Source organism: Polypterus senegalus, chromosome 7 (genome assembly GCF_016835505.1).
Source record: "Polypterus senegalus isolate Bchr_013 chromosome 7, ASM1683550v1, whole genome shotgun sequence".
Taxonomy (NCBI): Eukaryota; Metazoa; Chordata; class Cladistia; order Polypteriformes; family Polypteridae; genus Polypterus; species Polypterus senegalus.
The window spans coordinates 182,758,727-182,776,840 of NC_053160.1; the positions used below are offsets into that span (position 1 = coordinate 182,758,727).

An 18,114-nucleotide genomic window follows, 5' to 3' on the forward strand; every position below is an offset into this window, starting at 1 on the left:
GTCCTAAGAGGCAGCCCTGTTGGGATACTTGGCTGCCGCCAGGGTGATCTGCTTGAAAGCACTGTCCATACTTTGAGGAACTTCGCCTGACTCGGAAGTGCTTCTGATGTGCAAAGCTTTGACCCCGGAAGTGTTCCTAGGCATGCCATGAAAAGACCTCAACTCATCAGTACCTGGGAGTCATTGTCAGGAGGTGGCAGGAGACATTAGTGGAGTAGTGATGGAGAAAGGCAGAAGGAGAAAGACTCTGTGAAGCACCTTGAGCATGGGAAAGGCACTATATAAATAAAATGTATTATTATTATTATTAAGGTGACTGTGTGTTATTTGCTGTTCTGGACTGATTGAAGCCTGTGGAAAAAATATTATATAATAAACTACCCTTTATTTTCCCTGTTGTAGTAGGATCTTGTCCTGTGTTAGCCATAATGGATGCAATAAGAAGTCCAAAATGACACATTTTATTGGCTAGCTAAACAGATTTCAATATGCAGGCTTTCAAGGCAGCTTAGGCTCCTTCTTCAGGAAGGCCCAAGTTGCCTCGAAATCCTGCATATTGTAATTTGTTCAGTTAGCCAATAAAATGTGTCATTTTGTCCGACTTCTCATTTTATTTTACCTGAAATTGTGTCTGGTGTTTTGGGCGCCACCTGGTGATCACACAGTAAAATGGCAAGATGTGAATTTCATAGCTGCGATTTAATCATAAATAGCTTGCCAGCCTCAGTATAATAATAATAATAATAGTACATTTTATTTATTTGTAGGCGCCTTTCTAAACACTCAAGGACACCGAACAATAGACAAAACGCATTATAAACAAAAGTAAAATACAAAAGTTAAAATCAGACAAAACAATTGTAATCAAAGAGAAAAAGCAGTCTTAAATGAGTTTTAAGTTTAGATTTGAAAAGTGAAAATGATTCAATATTTCTAAGCTCAGGTGGTAGTGAGTTCCAAAGCTGGGGAGCAGAGCATTCAGTTGTGGTAAGACGGATGACGGGGACAGTCAAGTGGATGGAGGAAGAGGATCTAAGGGTACAGGAGGGAATGGCAACATGGAGGAGGTCAGACAGATACGGAGGGGCGAGGTTGCGGAGAGCCTTGAAAGTTAGTAGGAGAATTTTGAATTGAATTTGGAACTGAACTGGAAGCCAATGAAGCTGCTGCAAAACAGAAGTGATATGGTGAATAGAGGGGGTTCTAGTAATGATGCGGGCAGCTGAATTCTGGACCAGTTGAAGCTTATAAAGAGATTTACAAGAAAGACCAAAGAAAAGGGAATTGCAACAAACCAAATGAGGGGTGACAAGGCTATGAACAAGGATAGCAGTGGTGTGGGGAGTGAAAGAGGGGAGAATACGATTAATGTTACGCAAGTGGAAATTTGCAGACCGGGAGATGTTATTGATGTGGGACTGAAAGGATAAAGTACTGTCAAGGATGACACCTGTGGGGAAGGCAAGACAGAGGAATTATCAATAACAAAGGAAAAATGATCAGTTTTGGATAATGATGATTTTGTACCAATGAGGAGAACCTCAGTTTTGTCCATATTTAATTAATAAGGATAATAAATAACAAAAGTGAACACACAGTTAGACAAATAAATGAAATACTTTTAAATTTCTCTTTCTTATTTTGTAATATAACCACAGTGAAAAATCTAAAATAATCTGATAAGATACTGGTAAGGTAAAGAGACCTTAAAATGTGATCTCCACACATTCTGAAATACTGATTGCGTATTTTAATACACTTTTAAAGTCACCTTACAGCCTCTTCATTCTTTTGTCTGAATAGAATATTCTAATAATATTCAGAGGGATCATTTTTGAACCCTCTTCAGCAGACGCCATACTGTTATGCTATTACTATAACATGTTACTTCATTATATGATTTGCCACTGCTTTCTTTTTTAGCCTTGACAGGAATATTTACGATTGTACATTTTCCTTTATTGTGAATGACATAAAACTTGGAGTTCCAATAATGAGTTTAACAAACTAAAGTTAAAATGTGTGTTTCATTAGCTGGACTTTCTAATTTCTAATGAAAGAAATGGCTAAAATGAAAACAAGCCATTATTTTATCCGTCTACTAATTATGCTCAACACCCCTGTTGTAAATACTAGCTTGCATAAAGAATGTGTTGCGCTTAATTCCAAATATACTACTAGATTTGTTTTATTTAGATGAAATCTTCCCGAGTGGTCATATCTAGGTACGTAATTTACTGTTCAATGGCATATTGTAATTCAGGTAAACCTCTGAAGTTAAGGCGGAGCACCAGAATGGGGAAGAAAAGGTGATTTAAGTGACCAATCTGAACCTGTCATATCTGTTGGTGCCAGACGGGCTGCTCCGAGTATTTTAGAAACTGATGATCTACTGAGGGTTTTCACACACAACCATCTCTAGGGTTTACAGGGAATGGTCCAAAAAAGGGAAAATATCAGTGAACAGAAATGCCTTGTTGATGCCAGAGGTCAGAGGAGAACGGCCAGACTGGTCTCAGCTGACAGAAAGGCGACAGGAACTCAAATAAACACTCGTTACAAGTGAGGTGTGCAGAAGAGCATCTCTGAACACACAACACGTCGGACCTTGCAGCAGGTGGGCTACAGCAGCAGGTGACCACACTGGGTGAAACTCCTGTCAGCTAAGAACAGGTAACGGAGGCTACAATTCACATGGGCTCAGCAAAATTGGACAATAAAAGACTGGAAAACCGTTGCCTGGTCTGCCGAGTCTCAATTTCTGCTGTGACATTAGGATGGTGGGGTAAGAATTTGGCATCAACAACATGCAGGGATCCATCCTGCCTTGTGTCAACGGTTCAGGCTGAGGTGGCCATGATAGACTGGCCATCGAGCTCTGTGAAGAGGATTACTTGTGTTCTGTTTTGCATGTTATATTTACCCCAGTCTCTCTCTGAATTGCCCTTCCCAAGATTTCTTCCATTTTTTTCCCCTACAAGGGTTTTTTTTTATTGAGGGGGAGTGTTCTGGTCTTCTCAAGGAGTGAAGAATGGGGGCTTGTCAAAAATCAGGGCCTCTTAAAGCCAATTGAAGCACTCCTTGTGTGATTTTGGGATATACAATAAATAAATTGTTGTTTTATGGGGTGCACTCTTGTGGTATCTGCCTCCCTATCTATCTCCATATACTGTATTTGTACTTGTGGGTTGGTTGTCAACACTGACTTCAGTTTTCTAACCACAGGCGGTTATTCCTTAGTAATGTGTTCATACTCCAAGTACTTACCTGCACATTTTTGTAATCCACTGATATGCCGCACAGTGTGCACTTCTTAGGTGGCTCTTTGTAAGGATTTTCAATCTTCATTGGCTGTGTGTTTAAATTTAAGAGAAAGTGTAAGTAAAAAAATCTCACTCTTCCCTGATACACACCTGACCACATTTAATATATCTATATGCTTAAAAATGAATTTGTCTTCTAAGAAAACTTTAACGCTAATAGGACCATGCACTAAACGAGTCAAATTACATATTAATAATGCACACAATCACCTTTGCTATGAATTCATTTCTGCTCCTTTTCAGAAGCAATCTATCAATCTATAGACTTGACAGACAGCTCTTTATTTATTTATGGAACTTTTTTAAAAAGGGAAAGTTTCCCTTTGGGACAAAAATGTAAATGTTACTAGAAGGCTTACCCCCCTGCTCGCTTCACTCACCGACCCCCCACCCCCCCTTTCTGCACTACGCACCAGCCACTTTGAGTCTCTGCCGCTCGTGTTGTGAAGAGGGGGGCTGAGCACACCCCAAAGAGACACGGTCGCTCCTCCGAAACCCCTTCTTAAAAGTTGACACAACAGGAAACAAATAGTTTTTTTTTTTTTTTTTACCTCCTCTTTGCTCAATTTGCTGCTGGTGCTGTGCCACATGATCTGCATCTCATGCGCCGCTTCAACCATTTAAATGCCTGTACAGCAGCTGTCCTACTCTTTGTCTTTTATTTCCATACCCGGGCCTGGTTAAATCTGTTGGCACAAAGCCTTGTCTCACGGGATGCGAGTTCTTGAAATTTTTTAGTTTATATTTTAAAAACAGAATAAGAATCTGAAAATCTAACATCATCACATTAAAGTTCGATAAATTCTGAATAGAATGATACTAAACAGATATATGTAGGTTTTAAAATAAGCCTGATTTAAAGTGTGACAAAAAATCTCACATAAAATCATTGCAGTTTTAGGCTTAGAATTTTTTATATATATATATAAAAATATATATATAGTACAGGCCAGAAGTTTGGACACACCTCCTCATTCAATGTGTTTTCTTTATTTTCATGACCATTTACATTGGTGGATTCTCACTGAAGGCATCAAAACTATGAATGAACACACGTGGAGTTATGTACTTAACAAAAAAAGGTGAAATAACTGAAAACATGTTTTATATTCTCGTTTGTTCAAAATAGCCACCCTTTGCTCTGATTACTGCTTTGCACACTCTTGGCATTCTCTCGATGAGCTTCAACAGGTAGTCACCTGAAATGGTTTTCACTTCACAGGTGTGCCTTATCAGGGTTATTTAGTGGAATTTCTTGCTTTATCAATGGGGTTGGGACCAGCAGTTGTGTTGTGCAGAAGTCAGGTTAGTTGGACGATCATTTATTTTTCAACAGGACAATGACACCAAACACACCTCCAGGCTGTGTAAGGGCTATTTGACCAAGAAGGAGAGTGATGGAGTGCTGTAAACGGTCATGAAAATAAAGAAAACACATTGAATGAGGAGGTATGTCCAAACTTTTGGCCTGTACTGTATATATATATATATACTGTATATATATATATATATATATATATATATATATATATATATATATATATATGTATGTATGTATGTATGTGTGTGTGTATATATGTATACAGTAGATAACAACCAGAAACAACCCCCTTTAAATACACACCAGAATTACTACAGCCATCCATTTTTTAACCCTGCTATTACCCGAGCAGTGACGCAAGCAAGCTGGAGCCTAGCCTAACCTATCCTAACCTAGCAAGCATTAGACACACGGCATGAATATTCCTGGACAGGCAGCCAGTCTATCTCAGGATGAATACAGAGACACACACACACGGGCCAACTGAACATCACCAATCCACCTAACCTGCATATTTTCAGACAGTGGAAGGAATCCAGAGTACCCAGAAGAAACTCGCGGGGACAAAATGCAAACTCCATGCAAGAAGGTTCCAGGACATGAACCCCAGCCACCTTGTAGAATGGCAGCAGTGCTACCAATGCACCACCATGTAATCCCAATGTTACTACAAAGAAAGGAAATACTTCTGACCTTGCTAAACATGAGAAGAAGTCACAGCCAAAGTGAGGCACTATAGAGGCATATTGCCATTGGTGTTGAGGAGCCCCAGCAGCGTTTCTTGACACACCTCTGCTGAATAATTCATTGGCTCAAAGTACTTAACGATACTCTGTTATTTTTAAGCAGGGGTGCGGAAATCCAATGCCCGACTCGTCCGACACGGGTAAATTGACCGTCGGACAAGCATGTTTTTCTTGTTTCAGTTGTCCGCTGAAGTGCAATTTTCTGGAGAAAAAAGAATTATATGTGCTATGCAGGGAACATTTTTACCACTACTTTTAAATTTTAAACATTTGGGTACGTACTTTGTGCGGAAACAGTCTACTTAGGCATGTTCTTCATGTCTCAAATTGGTCTTCAATATTGTTTAGAAAATGATGGCTGATTGTTCAAAGGGGAAGAACTCTTACGGTCTTAAGTATTTTACCCTACTATTTACACGCTTGGAGATGCGGTCATTTTTTTTTCATACCGACATTATGATGTAATCTGATGATTTTTTCATTATAATCGGTAACTTTTATATATTATTGATAAAATTCATTGTTTCTACATAAAAATGCAGTCATTTTACTTACAATGCAAATGTTTTCACCACATAAAGCTTGTTAGGCAGTTAATCTTTTCTGAAATTTGCGATTTCACGTAGGTTGTGATATATTGAGGAGTTAAGAAATTTATTGCTTGACAACATCAATTCTGATGAGCTGTCTATAGATCATTTTTGATTAGAGAATTTTTCATATAAAACAAGTTGGTTTCGCGCTGTCAGTTTATTAAAAATAAGGAAGAAAACATTCTAACGTTTCCAAATGTTATGAAGTATCTACACCATTATTTTTTATATTATTTTTATTTTTATTATTTATATTATTTTTTTATATTATTTTTTATATTATTTTTCCACAACAACATTGGTAATATTTACTTCTTTGGTAAATTAGTCCAGCTCAAACAGAAACGAACAGCATTCAGCCCATGCTGTCTGAGATGGTAAAGATTCTTGGGAGAGAAGATGTTGCAAGACAAAAGCTGAAGAACATGTCAGAAAATTAATCAGGACAGTGTTCTGTTATGTAACTGTAATATGTGAAATAGAACTAGTGTCGCTATAATGAAGGCATTGTTTATTAGTGAGGTAAAATGATAAGGGAATCTTTTATATAATGTTCTAGAGCAAGGTGGCAAAATACAATTCCCTGAAAGAACTTTTTTCAGTTTTAAAATGGAAGGCAGTTTTGGTACCAATAAAAGAGATCAGAAAAAATAAACTTTTTCACTTTTGTTATCTGCTTATGGGCAAGTAAATTTAACTGGATTTTCTAAGCTTACCTGTCTGTGGACAAGTAGAAAAAAAAATGATTTCCACACCCCTGTTAAGCAAGTCTAAAAAAAATGGTCTTCCTTTAGGAACTTAAGTATGAACAAGACAAGTTAATCCCTATCACACCTTACTGTTTTCTTATTTGCTTACTAATGAAGCGGTGTGGCAGGGTAAAAACAACATATCATACAAAAAAAAAAAATCAGACTTTTGCTCCTCTTGACTAAGATAGAGGAAAAGGTCATCAGAACCACTTCCAATTGCACAGTATTTCTCAAATATTATATCTCTTGGTTTCTCATCATAACTAATTGATAATATTGACACACAATCATTTATATCTTACTTATAATCAAACTTTAGATTAAAATGATATTTTCACACTTAGGGAGGTCGAAAACGGTGGTGAAATTTTTTTTATCATTACATATGCATTATATAGATTACGTACAAAGGAAAATGAGTTATAGTCATCTAAAAATATAGAAAGTAGAAGTGTTAGTATTATATAATATTTATTGCAATGAATTGTTATAGAGAAAAGCCAAGCAAAATGACACCTTTTATTGGCTAACTAAATAGCCGTTCATAATGGCTGACACGGCACAACACCCTACTACTAATGAATTGTTATAAAACTATATTAACCAATATTTAATTCTGATAATGATGAGAGAGAGAGAGAGAGAGAGAGAGAGTTAGAAGCAGGAACTGCTACAGTGCATTGCCGCACCCACCACACGACAAACCAAATCAGGATCCAGATTAGGACCCGAGTTCAGTCATGTGACAGGTGACACCTCAGCACCACATGAGTTCAGATGGAATGGAACAATGTGAGTTTTTTTTATGGTGGCTGAGTGCCAATTCTGCCATCAACCCCCAAGTTTTTCCCTGCAGGTTGGAGGGCCTACATGCAGGAATGGATTCAGATTAACGTCAGACCCAGGACGGAGCAATGGCAGGTTAAGGGTCTTGGTGGAAATAATAAAAAAAAAAAAAAAAATGGATCATAAAATTAAGTGTATTACCAGGAACACGACAGGGACGTAGCAGCGTAATGTTCCCATTACATCTTTATATTTAAACTAGACATTAAGCCCGTTACAATAACGGGCGCTAGAACAGTAGTGCATGAACATTAGTCGGAACAGTCTATATTAAATGGCAAGGGACCTTGACCTCATTCTGTTTCTTGTCTTAATTTTTTTTTTGACAAAAATATTTTTTCAAGAAGCCTAAAGTAAAATAATAATAAAAATAAAATAGAAACATACATGACAATACAGTAAGTATAATTAATATTGCCTTAGTGTAAAACTTTGTAACAATCTGTAAGACACAATATCTGAAGAAGATATTTAGGTAAAATTTTCAATTTTTTTACCTCATGTAATTTTTCTATACAATTTCATTATAGATAACATTTCTTGTAAATATTCTGTCAGCGTTTGGCAACAGTTTGCCTTGTTCAGGAATCTCTACAACCTTGACAACAACATCTGGAAAACGTCTAACTCTTGATAATGCAACATAAAACTGACCATGGCAGAATACTGCTCTGGAAAGTAAATGCCAACCTTTTCTAAGGTTTGCTCAGAACTCTTTTAGCGTTTTTCTGACAGTCGTTTTCTTTTTCTTCAATCGATCTATTTGCTCGTATTGTTTTTTTGTCTTTCAGCCTTTCTTTTGTTGATGTTTACTTGTTGAGCTGATCGTTCTTCCAGGAGATGTTGCTTATATAGGATTTGATTGTCTGTGTCTTTTGTCCTACTTGACGTGGCATGTTGTTAGTAGATACGTCCGTAATATTTTCTCCTACAGTAATACTGGCATGTATGTGGCTGTAATATGCATCCTTTAATATATCTTTAATTTTCTCTCGCAGTAATACTGGTTTGTATTTCCATAAAATGCCTGTAATTTTCTCTGACAGTAATACTGGCTTTGATGTCCGTAATATGACTTTAATTTTCAGTCACAACAGTGGGCAATCAGCAGAGTGTCCCCAGCAACTGATGTAATGTGTGGCGTGCTGCTTATAATCGTGCCTGTGGCGTCTCCCCAGCAAGTACTGTGCAGTTCCCCAGCAAGTATTTTAATCTGTGGGGGCGTGCAACTGATTATTTTGTGTGGCGTCTCCCCAACAACGGATTTTATATGCGCTGCCGCGACTACCCAATCAGCACTCTCCCCAGCAATGGTGTCCTTTATATCTTATCATGCGCGGCCGTGGTAAGGTCATTCACTGCGCGCCCAGCTTCCAGTGTGTGTGCTTTATTTGCTTATCATGCACGGCAGCGCCTAGGCCATTCACTGCGCGCCCAGCTTCCAGTGTGTGTGCGTCCACGTGCCGAGCGCATGGGCGGGGCACAGTACAATGTGCGGCGCGGCCGCGCATGCGCACTTCACCAGAAGACACACACACAAGGACACCTGGACACACACAGGGGTTTTATTAAAGAGGATGGCATGTTCAACGTTTACACTTTATTGTTAAACTGATGGTGTAGACATTAAAATAAAATTAGTAATAGTTATTGAAAGAATATGCGTTGCATTGAATACCGTTTTTAATATCGTGTACACATTTATATTTCCATGAAACAAAAAATTTGGTTGGTTGTTTAAATAAAATACTACTTCCTGTTGAGTAATTTTTCTCAAATGTCTTCTGTTTGCTTTTTGTCCTTATAAATATCTACACAAAATTTGAATCAGGCTGTTTGTAAAGGAGCAGTGCCAACGACTCAACCACCAAGCCACCGAGAATCTAAGATGAACTAAGTGATGGGTACTTCTAAAATGGGGATAAGCAAGTTTAGTCACGGAGGACTGTGAAAGTTGCAGATTTCTCTGCATCCTAAATTTGTCAGCCAGTAATGGGGCTTCCTACCAACTCTGATTTCCTTTTCTACATTTAGGTCACCTGACAGAGTGAACTTTATTCATTTTAAGGTATTGTAAATCCAGTTCTTCACTGCTTTTGTGGCCTTTTAAATTATAGGTCATCTTTTTTCAACTTGTTTGAACACACTTCACTTTTCAGCACTGCTCTTTTTTACCAAAACAAAAATGAATGTGCTTTGGATGCTGTGAGCATACGACTGACTTAACTGCAAATAATGTAACATGGGTGGCTTGAGGTTTGTTTTCATGGATGTTGTAATATTGTTTGATTTCCTTCAATGCTGGCCACAAATAAAACCAACTGTATCATAAACTTTGCCATTTCCAATGTCCATGAAAGCATGAGACTAAAAATGTTTCTCGGCCATCACTACAAACAACACAGGATGAGCAAGAGAAGAAGAATTAGAATCTCTGGGTGGACTATTATGAACAAAATACCAAAATAATTTCTCCTCTTACCTTATCACTGTCAAGCATATCCCGCTGTTGCTGTGTGTTAATACTTTGCTGACTTGAACCTAAAAAAAAAAATCTTCACATTAAAATCAAAAATAGACAAACAAAAGTAATGTCTTGCTACAAATGATCATCTCTACTGATATACAATTTTCTGGAAAGTTGACTCAGTTCATCTGGACATAGTTCTTTTCCTGGGAGATACGTTCCATCACTCATCCAAGTGACTTCCTCAGTCTCAGTTGACTGCAGGTTTCTCCAACCTTATAAACAGTACCTTTTCCTAATGGCTGAAACTAGCACTACTGACTAACAATGGGCCGTGTGATCAATGATATGCAAATTGTCCGAGTGCCATTCACAGAGAGTTTGGGGAATGGCTGCAATCACAGCATTGTAAGATGGTGAAAGATGTACCCTTAGGCCACATCCTCGGTTCAGAGATGGTCGTTCCTTTTTCACGTAAATGGCCTCCTTGACTCCTCGCTCAAACCAGCGTTCCTCCCTGTCCAGGATGTGCACATCTTCATCACTGAAAGAGTGACCACTGTCCTGTAGGTGTAAATAGATGGCGCAGTCCTGACCTGACGAGGTAGCTCTTCTGTGTTGTGCCACTGGTTGTTTGGTTTCCCTGATGTATAATTCACGGCAATCCTCTTGGCACTTAACTGCGTATTCTTTCACCATCTTACAATGCTGTGATTGCATCCATTCCCCAACTCTATGTGAATAGTACTCATGGCCATTGATCAGTGGACAATTTGCATATCATTGATCACACGGCCCATTGTTAGTCAGTGGTGCTAGTTTCGGTCAGCCCCATCAACTCAAATGTTTAAATCAAGACTTAAAACACACTTGTTTTCGATTGCTTTTAACTGTGTATGAGCAACACTGGTATCAATTGTATTAATAATTTATTAATTTTTTACCTATCCATTGTTTTTCTGTAAATTGTTTATCTTCTAATCGGTTCTTTTAACTTATTTGTTTTACTATCTATGTAATTTTTGTACTTTGCTTGTTTACTTTATATTTTTTGATTTTATTGTACAGCACATTGGTTTACACTTATGGTGTTTTAAAATTGTGCTTTATAACATACAACATTGCGACCTCACGTGAAAGGGGGAAAAGCTCAAGAGGAAGGCAGAAAACCTGAACTGCTGCCAACCACCTGTACTAAATACCGACTTGAAGGAGATGAACACTTGCATGATTCATTATTGTTTGTTTCTAAGTTGTAATTATTTAAACCACTGTATGGAGATCTATTTTTACTTTTATATTAATGAGTCTTTTTCTGTTGATCTATATCAAAAAAAAAAAATCAAATCCACTGTGCTTCAATGTTTTATAACAATAAATTTTCCAAATGGGTTAATGCTTGTATATAAAACCAGCTGTGTGTGGTCTTCGGGACAAAAATACAACCCAAAGACCCCCTAGCAGTTTTACTACATTCCTGAACTTGGAGAGGCGTCAGCTAACTGTGAAGAATGACCACCCAGTGCAGAGGATGTGGACCCTCCTGTGCCTGCTGCCCTGATGTCTTTTGTAAGAAGACACTGGCAATCCCATCTCTTCGCCGTAGTCCTATTAATCTTTGTTTCGAGAAAATCCCTCCACACTATGCTATCCAGGCTATGCTTTTAGTGAAAACGTCCAAGTCTTGCCCTCCGTTGTTGAGCCGCAGTGTTTGCTTCGTTCAGACGTTGTTGTCTCTTCATCTGTGTCATTAGCATGATGTTGTTGCACGGGGCCGTTTGCTGCACATACGCCTTTCGTAGTGAGAAGTGAGGTGTGTGCAAGCGCCATCTAGTGGCTGTGGTTGAGCAGAGCGGACTGCGCCATACACACACTGGTCTTTCGTTTATATATTTCTAATGTGCACGTGTATATACCGTATGTGAATATGACGAATTGGATGTGTGCCCTTTGTTGGGCTGAATTGCCTATTCTTGTCTCGTCTAACCACACACACTTACCGTTTATGTATTTTCTTTTAAACCAAAACGCTTGCTTGCATTCAAAGAAGCTGGAATATTGTGTGCTAAAATCTATCAAAAACAAAACGCACATACACAAGTAAGAGAAAAGTTTAAGCAAAATTCCTTTCGAGGAGTTTCACACTTTCTATTTCGCTAGAATGTCATAGGAATTAAACTGCCAACAGTTACTTAAAAAGTGTCCTGAATTAAAGAGGCGTAGTATAACGCTGACCTCCATTATAAACCACAGACGATAACCAATACAGGATTAATAAAGTATATCAAAATTAAAAAAAAAAAAATTCTCATCCATCCATCTGCTTTTTAATCCCCTTATCCGATTTTAAGGTCACGACAAGTTTGTACATTCAAAAGTGAACCGAAAGATAAACTGCCATTCAAGTCGTTTGTGATGCTGTTTAAGTGAACTACGTTACTGTTTAAAATATAAACTGCACGATTAAAGTACTCTGCATGCCTATTAAATCTTTTATCATGTTTGTTAACTACAAGACAAAATAAAGTAACCTGTCAAATCTGGCACGAGTTCTGGAAAAGGTCACTCCACACCTTAACGCCTTTTTTCGTCTTCTGTCATTAAATGAATAAACCTTTACGCTGCCCACATTTTCTAATGGCACCTTAACCACCTTACCTGCATTACTCCTAAAAGACTGCAACGTTGTGCATCTCGCAAAAATCCGACACTTTCTGACAGCAAACATTTTGCACAGTACCGTTTTATTTTCCCCAAAGCAACACAGCGTGTACTTCCGATAGCGACACCGCTATTGTGTTCCGCCAGGAAACAACAAATGTCACGCGGGCGTTCCTACATTTTTGTTAAGTTTTTGCTGTCTGCAGCCATGATTTAAAACTTGGACACTCTAGACAGATAGATAGATAGATAGATATTTTAGCGTAGTTGGCAGGATTACATAGTTGGATAGATAGATAGATAGATAGATAGATAGATAGATAGATAGATAGATAGATAGATAGATAGATAGATAGATAGATAGATAGATAGATAGATAGATAGTTTTTTATTCCAAGGATTTCAACAACTACCAGGAATCATTATCAGAGGAAAATGATTTGACATAAAGGAATCAAAGGCAATATATAGCAAATGAGGTGGAGGGATGAGCCTTAATAAGGTTCGGTTTGGAGTGTGTTGCTCATAAAGTCTTATTTAATATGCTGTCAGAAGGAAGGTCCCACAGTCTCTGATATATGTACATACAAGTTCACTCTGACATACATTTAACTGGGACATGGAGCAAGTGAAATTGCCTGGGTGCTGGTGGAATCATGGCTCTTACATGAAAACACCATTAACAGACACTTAGACATGAACCTAGCATAAGGAGGCTTAAAAAGAACATCCACATATCAAATAACATATTGAGCCATAAACCCACCTACCCTCTCCTCATTTGCTATATATTGACATTGATTCCTGTATATCTAATCATTTTCCTCTGATGATGACTCCTGGTAGGGGTTATAAGATTAGGAGTAAAAATCAATTTTAAGATACATGACTCATTTTCTCCTTCTGTGGATTTCTAGCTACAAATATGCAAACTGGATCACAGACTTTCATTTAGATAGATAGATAGATAGATAGATAGATAGATAGATAGATAGATAGATAGATAGATAGATAGATACTTTACCCACATTACATGGTGGAAGTGGGACAAGGGACCATAGTAGAGATGGGATCGGTCCTTCACAATGTTAAAGGCGATGCAAAATCAATGCTTAATAAAAGTGTCTTTAGTGGAGGACAGTGAGGTCTCAATAATCCTTTCTGCTGTGTGCACTATCCGTTGCATGACACTGCAATTCCCGGACCAGACAGTGAAGCAGCTGGTCAGAACCCTCTCAAAGGTGCCCCTGTACAACATGCCCCATTGCATCCATAAAGCCTCCAGCATTGTAGAGGACCACTTCCACCCCTTCCGTTGTCCCTTTGTCCCACTTCCATCTGGCAGAAGGTATGCAGCATTCAAGCCAGTACTGCCAGGTTCTGAAACAACTTCTAGATAGATAGATAGATACTTTATTAATCCCAAGGGGGAAATTCACATAATCCAGCAGCAGCATACTAATACAAAAAACAATATTAAATAAAAGAGTAATAAAAATGCAGGTAAAAACAGACAATAACTTTGAATAATGTTAGAGTTTACCCCAAACCCAGTCCCCATGGGTGGAATTGAAGAGTCGCATCTCCTCAGTCTGTCAGTGGAGCAGGACGGTGACAGCAGTCTGTAGCTGAAGCTGCTCCTCTGTCTGGAGATGATCCTGTTCAGTGGATGCAGTGGATTCTCCATGATTGACAGGAGTCTGCTCAGCGCCCGTTGCTCTGCCACGGATGTCAAACTGTCCAGCTCTGTGCCTACAATAGAGCCTGCCTTCCTCACTAGTTTGTCCAGGCGTGAGGCGTCCCTCTTCTTTACGCTGCCTCCCCAGCACACCACCGCGTAGAAGAGGGCGCTCACTACAACCGTCTGGTAGAACATCTGCAGCATCTTATTGCAGATGTTGAAGGACGCCAGCCTGCTAAGGAAGTATAGTCGGCTATCCCTTGGCTGTTCAGATTCTGAACTCTGGGCTGCCTGCCTCCCCTCAAATCTATGCCTAGTAATTTATTTATATGCAGTACATTTGTTACATTTGCCATTAACATTGTTTTTTATTAGTAGTTTTTGGTATTAAATATTACTATGGCAATTTATACCTAGCTATTCATTTACCTCTTATTTATTAATAGTCCTTTTTTTATGTTTATATGGTCCTGGGGCACATTATTTCATACCACTGTATGCTACAATAAGGTGCATGGATGGTATGACAATAAAACCCCTTGACTTGACTTCTGTCATATTCTATTTGAGGAAGGCTTCAAATATGGAGTTATCAGATATAAGAATGACATTTCTGTTATAAACTTTGTTACATTTAAGGTCAAAAAGTGGAACCCCATTTACTGAAAGAGTTGGATGCTTTTCCTCAATCTGGGAATATAAACAATGCGATTTTATAATTTAAAAAAATACTGGGAATTGCAGTATAAACTTTAAAGTAATCTTTAATCATCTTCGCGATCAGAACCGAGCATGCGCAACTTTCATGCAGCTTCACGTGTCACCATGTCGTGCCCGCCCCTGGATCGCTGCTATTGGTCAACTTCGAAAGTTCAAATGTTTTGTTTTTTTTTTTTGGTACCGTTGCCTTCTAGCAAAAAAATCAAAACTTCCCAGTATGATTAAAACCAAAATAATCATACTCTGTATTTTAGTATGAAATATTACTTTTTTTTTAGGTTTCAGTGCAAGTCGGAAGCCTCCGTGTTCTTGTCTGTTCGGGTTGCGGCAGCGATTGCCTGCTTGCTTGGCAAAACCCAATGGGCCATAAGTTTTTTGGTTTTGTCTTTATTTTTCTAGCAGTATGAATGTGGCCTTCAACAGCAAATTGCCTCCGAAGCAACCATCTTTGCGTAAACGATCACGAAACAGTTGGAGTAGCTGTATGAGCCCGGCCAGGAAGAAGGGCAGCGGAAAGACGGCGGTGCAGATCCCTGTCATGTCGTCCAGTCCTCGGCAGCAGGTACAGTACACGTGCTGCGTGCTGCGTGTTTCTGCGTGTATACGATACAGCTGAAACATTTTGTAGTCCATCACACGTAAATTACGAATATAGAATCAATTAGGACACTGACAACGTGACTTCGTCATTTTGTATCAGCACTGCGTGTACTACAGTTTTCCTTACTCAAACCCAAGACGCATTGAATGGGATGATTGTACCCTGTGACGGAATAACCGTTCGTCGTAGCTGTTTTTTTTTTTCTCCATGACTCCAGTCACTCCACCAAATGTCTCTTGACCAAGCTAAATATGATTTATGTCGTTTGGTTTTTTTTTTTTCAAACCTACCCACAATCCAATCAGGGGTTATGATTGGGCAGGGGCCTGTCTCGACATCACTAAATATACCGCGAGAAACAGTCACGGACAGAGCGCACACACCCACTGGACTAATGAGGAACCAGTTAAAACTGACCAAAATGTGGTTAGAAGGTGTGGGAGGAATACAGGGAGAACGTGCACATACCACACAGACAGCAATCAACTGTGAGATTCAAAACCTTGACAGGGGATCTACAGTATGTGGCTATATATATCTATATATATATATTGCGAGAGAGAAGTTTCTTTGAAATGGTGGTTTTACTTCCGATATACAGTGTAGCATAATCATTCATACATACATATGCAGGCTGAAAGGAACCCATTGGAGCAGTACAATCATTTATATTGACTTATTTGGCTGATGCCTTTTTTCAAGGCAACATACAACATTTATGATACCATTGGTTCCATTTCTGCACAGGCAGATCAAGTGACATCCTCATGGTCACACTGTGTCATTAGCGGGATTTGAACCCACAACCTCAGGGTATTAAAGTCCAAAACCCCTAAACACTAGACAACACTGCCTGCATCATCCAAGTTTTCAGTGGGGAATGCTGATGATTACAGTGCATCCGGAAAGTATTCACAGCGCATCACTTTTTCCACATTTTGTTATGTTACAGCCTTATTCCAAAATGGATTAAATTCAATTTTTTTTCTCCAGAATTATACATAAAACATCCTAAAATGACAACAAGAAAAAAGTTTACTTGAGGTTTTTGCAAATTTTTTAAAAATAAAAAAACTGAGAAATCCCATGTACATAAGTATTCACAGCCTTTGCTCAATACTTTGTCGATGCACCTTTGGCAGCAATTCCAGCCTCAAGTCTTTTTGAATATGATGCCACAAGCTTGGCACACCTATCCTTGGCCAGTTTAAGCCCATTCCTCTTTGCAGCACCTCTCAAGCTCCATCAGGTTGGATGGGAAGCGTCGGTGCACAGCCATTTTAAGATCTCTCCAGAGATGTTCAATCAGATTCAAGTCTGGGCTCTGGCTGGGCCACTCAAGGACATTCACAGAGTTGTCCTGAAGCCACTCCTTTGATATCTTGGCTGTGTGCTTAGGGTCGTTGTCCTGCTGAAAGATGAACCGTCGCCCCAGTCTGAGGTCAAGAGCGCTATGAAGCAGGTTTTCATCCAGGATGTCTCTGTGCATTGCTGCAGTCATCTTTCCCTTTATCCTGACTAGTCTCCCAGTTCCTGATGCTGCCACCACCATGCTTCACTGTAGGGATGGTATTGGCCTGGTGATGAGCGGTGCCTGGTTTCCTCCAAACGTGAAGCTTGGTATTCACACCAAAGAGTTCAAACTTTGTCTCATCAGACCAGAGAATTTTGTTTCTCATGGTCTGAGAGTCCTTCAGGTGCCTTTTGTCAAACTCCAGGCGGGCTGCCATGTGCCTTTTACTAAGGACTGGTTTCCATCTGGCCACTCTACCGTACTGGCCTGATTGGTGGATTGCTTCAGAGATGGTTGTCCTTCTGGAAGGTTCTCCTCTCTCCACAGAGGACCTCTGGAGCTCTGACAGAGTGACCATCGGGTTCTTGGTCACCTCCCTGACTAAGGCCCTTCTCCCCGATGCTCAGTTTAGATGGCCGGCCAGCTCTAGGAAGAGTCCTGGTGGTTTTGAACTTCTTCCACTTACGGATGATGGAGGCCACTGTGCTCATTGGGACCTTCAAAGCAGCAGAAATGTTTCTGTAACCTTCTCCAGATTTGTGCCTCAAGACAATCCTGTCTCGGAGGTCTACAGACAATTCCTTTGACTTCATGCTTGGTTTGTGTTCTGACATGAACTGTCAACTGTGGGACCTTCTATAGACAGGTGTGTGCCTTTCCAAATCATGTCCAGTCAACTGAATTTACCACAGGTGGACTCCAATGAAGCTGCAGAAACATCTCAAGGATGATCAGGGAAACAGGATGCACCTGAGCTCAATTTGGAGCTTCATGGCAAAGGCTGTGAATACTTGTGTACATGTGCTTTCTCAGTTTTTTTATTTTTAATAAATTTGCAAAAATCTCAAGTAAACTTTTTTTCATGTTGTCATTATGGGGTGTTGTGTGTA

At 39.2% G+C, this 18,114-nt stretch overlaps 2 protein-coding genes across 3 annotated transcripts in view; one reads left to right on the forward strand and one right to left on the reverse strand.

The window, feature by feature from the left end:
- mrps18c (mitochondrial ribosomal protein S18C) overlaps window positions 1-12,869 on the reverse strand; it is a 34,710-nt gene extending 21,841 nt beyond the window's left edge. Inside the window, exons 1-3 of one of the 2 annotated variants that reach the window (XM_039759686.1) lie at window positions 12,707-12,869; window positions 10,064-10,122; window positions 3,268-3,351 (exon numbers count right to left, since the gene is read on the reverse strand). In XM_039759686.1, coding sequence (XP_039615620.1) covers window positions 3,268-3,351; window positions 10,064-10,122; window positions 12,707-12,776 — 213 coding nt within the window. In that variant the 5' untranslated portion in view covers window positions 12,777-12,869. The remainder of the gene's footprint in view (window positions 1-3,267; window positions 3,352-10,063; window positions 10,123-12,706) is intronic. The other variant, XM_039759687.1, reaches the window with a different exon arrangement.
- A 1,957-nt stretch (window positions 12,870-14,826) lies between these two features.
- Window positions 14,827-18,114, forward strand: part of helq (helicase, POLQ like) — a 78,904-nt gene continuing 75,616 nt past the window's right edge. The window contains exon 1 of the mRNA XM_039759688.1: window positions 14,827-15,672. Coding sequence (XP_039615622.1) covers window positions 15,514-15,672 — 159 coding nt within the window. The 5' untranslated portion in view covers window positions 14,827-15,513. The remainder of the gene's footprint in view (window positions 15,673-18,114) is intronic.